The sequence below is a fragment of the Nothobranchius furzeri genome, chromosome 1 (genome assembly GCF_043380555.1).
Source record: "Nothobranchius furzeri strain GRZ-AD chromosome 1, NfurGRZ-RIMD1, whole genome shotgun sequence".
Taxonomy (NCBI): Eukaryota; Metazoa; Chordata; class Actinopteri; order Cyprinodontiformes; family Nothobranchiidae; genus Nothobranchius; species Nothobranchius furzeri.
Genome location: NC_091741.1, coordinates 100,210,647 through 100,220,539, shown reverse-complemented (window position 1 = coordinate 100,220,539; position 9,893 = coordinate 100,210,647). Strand labels below are relative to the sequence as shown.

Below are 9,893 nucleotides of genomic sequence, written 5' to 3'. Positions count from 1 at the left end.
GTGTAGGGACTAAGAAGATCACCGATGTAAGATGGTGCTTGTTCATGTAAGGCCCTATAGACCAGAACCAGGATCTTGAAATGAACCCTGAAGTTGACTGGCAACCAGTGAAGCTGGAGGAGAAGCGGGGTGATGTGGGTGTGTTTGGAGGACTTGGTCAAAAGCCGAGCACAGTCATTCTGAACCACCTGCAGATGGTTCAGGGAGGTTTTGCTCAGACACGTGAAGAGAGTTACAGTAGTCTAAGCGTGAGGAGATGAAGGTGTGGATAACTGTCTCAAGTTCAGAGCGGGACAGAATGGGACTCAGCAATGTTCCTGAGATGGAAGAAGGAAGAGCGAACAAGAGAACTGACATGAGAATCCAGGGTGAAAGCTGGGTCAAAGGTCACGCCAATATTCCTGACAGAGGGTTTGGTGTGGGAAGCAAGCTGACCAAGAGAGTCTCTGACTTTGGGAACCAGCTTGTCTGGGGAACAGATGAGGATCTCAGTCTTATCTTCATTCAGCTGTAGAAAGCTCCCAGCCATCCAGGTTTTGATAGAGTCTAAGCAGGTGTGTAACAGCTGCAGCTTAGACATCTCATGGGGCTTAAAGGAGATGTACATTTGGATGTCATCTGCATAAAGATGGTAGGAGATTCCTTTGAAGGAGCTCAGGATGTGCTGAAGAGGAAACAGATAGAGGAGGAAGAGCAGAGGCCCCAGCACAGAACTTTGTGGGACACCATGGGTAAGGGAGGGGGTGGAGGACCTAAACTTGGAGACGGCCACAGAAAAGGAACACTCAGAAAGATAAGAGGAGAACCACTCCAGAGCAGATCCTTATGGGCCTACCCAGTCTCTCAGCCTCTCCAGTAGCAGGTGATGGTCAACAGTGTGAAAGGCTGCAGTCAGGTCCAGCAGGACCAGAACAGAACAGTCCCCTGCATCACTGTGGTTCAAAAGGTCATTAGAGACCCTAAGAAGAGCTGTTTCAGTAGAATGAGCTCTACGAAAACCTGACTGTAAGCAATCGTAGATGTTATGTTCATCAAGAGCAGCTGTGAGTTGTTTAGCCACAATCTGGATGCTGTGCTTTCAATGAAGTTAGGAAAGTCATCTGGTAGTGACGGACTCGCAGTAGAATTCTATCTTTGTTTTTGGGAATTAATTGGTAATCACCTTTTTCTGATGTTCAAAGAATATATAATTAGGCAAGAAATGACAACAACCATGAAACAAGGTCTTATAACTCTGCTCCAAGACAGATCCTTTAAAAGTAGAAAATTGGAGACCTATCTTGCTTTTAAATGTTGATTACAAAATTTTATCTTTGGTGTATGCGAAAAGACTAAAAAAGGATTTAGGTGAGACAATAAGTGAAAACCAGAATAGATTTCTTTCCAAATGTCACATTAGCTCTAATATTTGACTAGTATTGGATCTAATCGATTATTCAAATTTGATAAAGTCCAATGCTTTGATGATTTTCCTAGACACGGCTGCGCAGTGGCACAGTGGTTAGAGCTGTTGTCTTGCAGCAAGAAGGTCCTGGGTTCGCTTCCCAGCCTGGGATTTTCTGCATGGAGTTTGCATGTTCTCCATGTGCATGCATGGGTTCTCTCCGGGTACTCCGGCGTCCTCCCACAGTCCAAAAACATGACTTTTAGGTTAATTGGTCTGCCTAAATTGTCCTTAGGTGTGTGTGTGTGTGTGTGTGCGCGTGTGTGTGTGTGTGTGATTGTTAGTCCTGTGTGTGTCTGTGTTGCCCTGCAATGGACTGGCTCTCTGTCCAGGGTGTAACCCGCCTGATTGCCCATAGACCGCTGGGGATAGACACCAGCGCCCCCCCCCCCCCCCGCAGCCCTGCATGGACAAAGCGGGTTCAGACAATGGATGGATTTTCCCAGACTTTTACGAGGCATTTGATTCGATTGAACACACCTTCATTTTACAAGCACTTCAAAGTCGGAGATCATGTTCTGATGAAGCCAACAGGACCACATCATCTGCAAAAAGCAGAGATCTGATCCCCTGGCCACCAAAATGGATCCCCTCAACACGTTGGCTGCACCTAGAAGTCACATCCATAAAACTCTTCTGTATATTCCCTATCCATAAAAGTTATGAAAATAATCGGTAACAGGGAGCCTTGGTGGAGTCCAACCCTCACCAGGAACAAGCCTGACTTAATGCCGGCAATGTGGACCAAGCTCTGACACTGATCATATAGGGACCTAACAGCCTGTATCAGAGGGCCTCACTTCTGAAGCACCCCCTCAGGGTCTTCTAAGAGATGCAGTCAGGTGCCTTCTCCAAATCCACAAAACACATTGTAGATTGGTTGGGCGAACTCCCACACACCCTCCAGGAACCCTCTATGGGAATAGATCTACGTCCAGGGTTCCACGGGTAGGACGAAAACCACATTACTCCTCCTGAATCCAATGTTCGACATTCTGGCGGACCCTCCTCTCCAGAACCCCTGATTAAACTTTACTAGGGAGGCTCAGAAGTGTAATCCCCCTGTAGTTGGAACACACCCTGCCATCCCCATTTTAAAAAAGGGGGACCACAACCCCCTTGCCAATCCAGTGGAACTGCCCCTGATGTTATGCGATATTGCAGAGCCGCATCAACCAACACAGCCCGATTACATCCAGAGCCTTAAGGAACTCTGGATCTCATCCACCTCTAGGACCTTGCCACCGAGGAACTTTTTGACCACCTCAGTGACCTTAGTCCCAGAGATTGGGGGGCCCAACGCTATGGAACTAGGATTGGGACAATATTACATGTTTCTTGTACTAAGCTTTGTAACTGTTAACATGTTTTGTAACTGTAACTTTCGTTTTGTAACACGTAACATTTGGTATGTAACATGAAACTTTAATTTTGTAACTTGCAGAAAGCAATCAATGTTCAAGTTTCAAATCACAACTCTCAAAACACACATCTCAGTCTATAGTTACACTTAAGTCTACAAGTACAAAATATTTTGTCCCAATTCTAGCTTCCTTCCCAAAGAACCAATGACAGGCTTTGTCTGACCAGCCAATCAAATGCTTTGATGATTTTCCTAGACACGGCTGCGCAGTGACACAGTGGTTAGAGCTGTTGCCTTCCCAAAGAACCAATGACAGGCTTTGTCTGACCAGCCAATCACGAGTCTTGGATTCCTGTCAAAGACATTTCCTGTAGGAAGCAAGGTAGATTTGGGACAAAATGTTTTATAATTGCTTTAGCTTTGTAACTATAGAATGAGATTTGCGTTTTTAAAGTTGTAATTTTAAACTTGTACATAGATTTTTTCTGCAAGTTACAAAATAAAAGTGTCATGTTACGTACTGAAGTTACATGTTACAAAATGAAAATTATTGCTACAAAACTAATGTGCTACAAAATGAAAGGTATGTATTACAAAGCGAAAGTTACGTGTTTCAAAACATCAATTACATGCTACAAAAAATTACAGTTACAAAACTTGGTACAAGTTACATGTAATATTGTCCCAATCCTAGTTCCATACAACCCAAAGTCCCTGGACTCTGCTTCCTTAATGGAAGATGTGCCGGCGGGATTGAGGAGGTCTTCAAAATACTCTGCCCACAGATCCACAACGTCCCCAGTCAAGGTCATTAGCACACCAGCTCCCAATATAAACAGTGTTGGGAGTGCACTGATTTCCCCTCCTGAGGTGCTGGATGGTGGACCAGAGTATTTAATTTAATAATGGAAAATGCTCCTCTGGAAGGTTTTTAATTTTTTATTATTATTATTGTCGCTCAGCTGCTATAAACTTTTTGAATGCTACGCAATAAAACTGACAAAAATTGTTTCCTGCCAGTTTGTTTTGTGTCATATAATAGTTAAATCAACACTAAAATATGCCATAGGTGTTGAATTAAGCAGTTATACCAGTAGGAACCCTCTGCTTAAAAGGGAAGAGACTTTTCTTGGTAATTACTTTTCAAAGTGGTGTATTTTGCTTCGTCATACCAACACAAGTGCCTTCATCACAGCCAAGTTTAGTGCATGCAACGCCACTTCCAAATCCATTGAGACTGTACATAATATACTTTATTGCTCGTAAAACATGAGTTAACTTTGTACACAGACATAAGACCACAGTGATGACAAGATCATTGACAGTGAAATAAGACAGGAATGAGTAAATGGACAGAACAAAATGGACTGGTTCATGGAAGGGTCATTGCGTGAATGAAACACAGTTACTCAGAGCAACAGAAACAATGACAACCACAGAAAAATGTTCATTAAAATGCTGAGTTGTTTGTGGCTGAAATAATTTGATATTTTGCTTATAAAAAATAAACATGTCCCATGCTGTATACTCATATTATAATTCTTCAAAATATATGTTTTGCTATTAGTCTCTATGTTACATTGACACTATAAATGATTACCTCACAGATGTGTCCTATTTACAAAAATGTTAATGGTTTGGATAAATCTTATTATTACAAGGGATGTTTAAAAGTTTCTCATATACTCTTAATCATATTTACATCTTTAATGTAAAATTACACTCTTGCTCACTGTATACCATTAAAATACAGCCACACTGCACTTTCTGTTTAGCCCATGTGTACCCTTTTTAAAGAAATAAATCTACACAATAATGTCACAGCCAATGTCAGTGTTTAAGTCCCTGAAAGTTGCAAAGGAAAACATGCGTTACAGTGAGGAACAAAACCACACAAAACTGGTATGAAAATGCAACACTAAGAGTGGAAAACCAAATACTGTTAAAAGAGAGTGCTCTCAAACAAACAATTCTGAAAAGTGAAGCAAAAGTGCAACTGAAACTGATGTATTGAAGTTATTTTTAGGCTAATTTGATGAATAATCATTGTGGTTGAGATATTTTAATCCAATTTGCATAAAATGTTTGTAAATTTTGCACGATCTCACATTACCACAGAGTTTATACATTAAAAAAAGGGAATTCCTACAGTGTTTGTTACTTTAAAAACAATTACGCCAACCTAGATATTGTTCAGGCAGCTTCAAACAGATATCTCAGAAAAGATTATTCATGATTAGTATTTTCCTAGTTGTAGAAACTTTTTGAGTAACATAAGTTTGGAGAAATATAGATACATTCTGATCAAGTTAACAAGCTAACAGCTAGTCACTCCGAGTTTGGGTACAAGCAGTACCAAGTAGTTTTTTAAAACAACTTTAATCTCACAAAAAATAAAATCACAATAGCTTATTTCAATCCTATTATAAACCTTTACCCAATCAATTTTGCAATACATGTTTATTCTAAGGAAAATATTATATTCCAGGTGTTACAACACACTAAACCAGAAGTGCTACCGGTAGCTGTAGCCCTGCTGTTAATTCTATTTCAAATAACTATAACATTCAATGTAAATAATGTGAAAATTGCAGCTGTGTAAATGTTTATAAAATAGCATTTGTACGAACCGCTATGAAATAGTTGACATTAGAAATGTAATGGGAAGATGGTGCTCTAAGTTGGAACTGGTCCCACTGTGACAAGCAGTTAGATCATCAATCAATTCACAGTTATTCCCTGTTTCTCCAAACATGCGTCGTTCAAAACTATACGTTAGATAAGATATTAAGTTTTCATAACCTTTCTGCAGAATATTACTTTAAAAATTCTGATCAATCCCTTAAGTATTACAACATTTCCAAAAGGACTAATAAAAACTGCTTGCATATAAAAAATACCGTTATATATGTGATGTTTTTACAGCACAGTTGTCACTATTAGTTTAGTTTCACAGCACTTTCTTTTAACATCGATTACACATTATAGGAGAGCACAACTCCAGGGCTTCCATGGTTAATTTTAAGGAGTGGCTAAAGGGTGAGACACAAAGAAGGTTTCAGACAAGAAATTGAGTGTCAGTTTTATTAAAATACATAGAAAACTACTTTGTGTGTTTAAATATTTGCAAGATTGCACAATGTGTATAACAGCACATAGAAAGCAGACTTGTATGTAGGATCTGGAAACCTGAATAAAAATGGGTCAAAATGAGCTTTGAGGAGATGATGTTGTCTCAAGTAAGGTTTTCAGCAGCAAGATGAATCAAAAACACAAGGAAAGACATTAAAGTATATATTTTCAACTCCAGAAGTCATTTCAGAGGTTATGCAAAATCCTATAGTCACAGGCTTACTCACTTGAATGTTTATTTAAAATAATAATTAGCAACCAATGCGATGTATTTGTGATGATGTAAAATACACAGTTTGTAATACTGATTATATTATGGGTATGTCTTCACTACAGCTGAGTGGATAAAACTGTGACTTGGGTCTCTGCTACATTGTTTGCCGTAAACAGACGTTTCATACCTGCCTTGTGAGAGAAAATTTCTGTCAGTTAGTAAATTGGAAATGGTATTCATGTCTTCCATTGCTTTTTACTTATATGTCACTAACACTTTTTGACTGATGTATCTGTAAGGGCACACACTGCCAACACAGCCAACAGCATCACAACAACTAGCAGATTCCACAAATAACCACGCCATTGTCTAAACCGCCAAGCTGTCCCGCTTACAAAAGTCGCTACTTGACAAGATCTCTGAACATGTTTTGTCCAACGCATACATTTATTTCTAATATATTATACTTCTTTATAACTCTCATACCTAAATACATTTCCAGTAGATTCCAAACTTGGTATATTATTTGCTAAGTAGACACAACTCAAATATATACTACATATAAAATTATTTACTATAATTCATTGATATTGTCAGTGTGGATGTGAGGTGATTAGCCCTGTATCACCCAGTCTTTTATAGGGTTCTTATTCCATTGTGCATTAGTTTGGTGTATCTTTATTTTTCAAAACAAGGCTACCTCAGGGCCTGTAAACATGGGATGGAACAGTTGCATTGCAATTTTTTTTTTACGGAGGATGATTCATTGCAGATTTATTAAAAAGTGTAAACAATAAATAAATAAGGATTTTCAATAGTGTAGCCACCCATATTTCAGCTTGATTGATTCCTATTAGACAGGCAGAGTTTTGATGGGCCGCGTGAGTGAGCTCATGTTGTTGACGTTAGAGGAAACTTGAGGGCACACAGTCTTTGTTGGCAAGCTGCTGGAGTGCCCCATGGACTCCTCTGCTGCACGCAGAAGCAAAGTGTAGTTGATAGCGACTTCCTCTACCTTCCTCAAGAGCTGAAGCCGCTGGGTTTCTGAACGAACCCCCCGGACCAATTTGATGAAGGTCTGAGTTAGTTCACACAGCACTCGAAAGCTGTCTGAGACGACAGCAAGCATACGTGTGGGGCTTTTTTCAACACTCGCCACTCTCCGACAGGATGCTCTGAACTCCTTGAAGCGCACTGCCAGATCCTGTTTGTACTCTGCAATCCGCGAGGGCTGAAGGCGAGATTCCCCTTCGGCCTGTGGACTGTTGGCACACTGACGCAGGATTGATAGCAACTCATTAGCATCCAGCTGAGCATTCAGGAAACCATCAGGCAAGCTGAAAGATTTCCCCTGTAGAGCGTGTACCCGTGCAAGGCTCCCCTCTAGTGTACCGCAGGATCTCAGGTCAATGTCTTGTGTGTGTGGTTCTTCCTCTTCCTCCTCTTCTTCCTCTCCACTGCAGTCTTCTGCATTAAGAACTTGTAGTGTTTTGCTTACAACAGGAAAGGAACGTGAGTCCATCTCCATGCCTGGAAGGACCTGAAGTGGTATGGAGTATGAGACTTCATCTTTTTCACTGCTTTCATCTGCAGCCTCACACTTCCTGTAACAGAAACAGAATGAGCAACATTTGTCTTTGTCATCACTGTCTTCACTAGGCAAGGTAAGCAACACTTCCCCAGGCCCTTCTTTGCTCTCACGCAGGAGTTCCTCTCCCTGAATGAAAAGCACTCCTTTCTTTCCTTTCCCCTCTGCCTGATGAGACCGTGTGTGAACTGGTTCTACTGGGGTAGGGAGTCGTAGTCCTGTTGCCCTCACTTTCTCCATCTCCTTCTCCAGACTTTTGGTTTTCGGCTTCACTTCAGCGTACACAGGTGTACTAGTGCTGTTATCCAACTCGCCAATACTGTATCGTCTCTGCAGCTTCTTGTATTGAGGACCTCCCATGCAGTCGGTCTCAGAAGTACAGGCGGGCAAGCAGGACCTCTGCTCTCCTCTTGGCTCTCTTGACTCAAGGCTAGTAGATCGTATTCGTGTGGTCTTGATCTCTAAGGTCTGAGGTCTTCTTGTGGCTCCTTCGGCATGAGGGACTTTAGAGGCTAATGGTGGGGTCTTGGAGATAGTTCTCTCTCTGCCTCTAGTTTTTGTCTCTGGTGTGCTGCCAACAGGTGTGTCAGGTAGTCTCATGCCCCTACACATTCTCTTACAGTCACAACTGCGTCGCTGCTCCCTGGAGATCCCTGGGGCCTTAAGGACAGGACTGGTACGAAGCTGGCAGGCACAAGGGGTGCCTGAGGGCACTGGTGACGATCCTTGGGGCAAAAATTCTCCCTGGGATGACTTGGGTTTTAGCAGCTCCTCTAAGAACTCTAGCTCATACTGGCGAACTTTTTGCAACTGAGCCCTTCGCTCATCAGTTTCCCTTCTCATTCGGGCTGGAAATGTTGCTGAAAGAAGGTTTCTGAAGCTCAAGAAAGGAGCACTGCGCTGGGACTTCCCCTTACCATTACCCTGCTTCTTTGAATCTATGTCAGGCAGCGTGGAAACCTTTTCTACTGAGGGGCTTGGTGTAGTCAGATTATCTAAAATAGGTAATGATATTACTGGGCATTTCTGTGACTCATGGAGGGACTTTCCCTGGGTGCTCTCAGACTTGTTTTCGGATGTCTCCTTTCTTTCAGACTTAGCAGGCAAATGAGGGGAGAACTTAGCTTGTATTTGTGGACTTGGTTTGGCCAAAGTCTGATCAGTCACTGGTCTTGCAGCATTTTCTTTGCCGTTTGCCAGCTGGAGACCTTTGGCTCGAAGACGCTCATCATCAGTAGGAGAAGACGACTGAAACACCACTATCTTCTGAAGCTGTGGATCCTTTAGCTTTAGTTGGGTTTCAGGCTCCTTTTGCACTGGACAAGTGCAGAAAAGATCATCAACTGGCAGAATCTCTGTAAAGCTTGAAGGCTTCATGGTCTCACTAGAGGCAGTCTTGGCATTTTGGCACATATTAGTGGGCGAGATCTTGGCAGAGACAATAGTGTCCACAGGCAAAATTTTAGGTAAGGCTTTGCTTATTGTGTCTGCATGAAGAGGTGCTGCTGTCTTCACCTTAACACCATCTGGGAGATTTAGACTTTGCATTTCCCCAGAGCAGTTTGATAAATTCTGGTCAGTACTGACTTGAACTGACAGTGAAGCGTCAGACACTTTAAGCTCCTCAGGTGGCTTAATAGAGGGATCAAGGTTGTTTGCTTTGGCAGACTCAGAGATTGCTTTTAATTCTGCTTTTGATTCAGTCTGAGCAGTGCCCTGATTGTCCCCTTGCTCTGTCACAACACTCAGTATTGCTGAATCTGGGCTGGGATGGCTGACTTTAAAGGGAACAGTCTTGCTGAGGATTACTTGCTTGGGTGGGCAGCCAGCACGGATCTGACCCACAGAAAAGGCCCCAGTTCCTATAGTCTTTGCAGTGCAGCCAGGAATAGCCAGGGGGAAGTCTCGACGACAAAGAATACGCTCCTTGTTTATATGATGAGCAAGCAGATAAGTCTGGTTTTGGTTTTGCTTCATTGCTGACACCATCTCAGAAACATCAGTCAGTTCAGAGGAGTTGGTCTCATGACCTGAATCCAACGATGACTCAGGTGTTATCGCAGCTAAGACAATCAGTCCTGAGAAAGACAAAATAAATAAATAAATAAAAAACAGCACAATTAATACACTTAAGAAATGATAAATATTACAG

At 41.9% G+C, this 9,893-nt stretch overlaps 1 protein-coding gene across 6 annotated transcripts in view; it reads right to left on the bottom strand.

Annotated features, from left to right (window-relative positions):
• Positions 1 to 4,038: 4,038 nt before the first annotated feature.
• The window catches only part of frmpd3 (FERM and PDZ domain containing 3), a 186,320-nt gene continuing 180,465 nt past the window's right edge, over positions 4,039 to 9,893 (bottom strand). For all 6 annotated transcript variants that reach the window (XM_054738967.2, XM_054738961.2, XM_054738960.2 and 3 more), the window contains one exon: positions 4,039 to 9,819. In XM_054738967.2, coding sequence (XP_054594942.2) covers positions 7,007 to 9,819 — 2,813 coding nt within the window. In that variant the 3' untranslated portion in view covers positions 4,039 to 7,006. The remainder of the gene's footprint in view (positions 9,820 to 9,893) is intronic.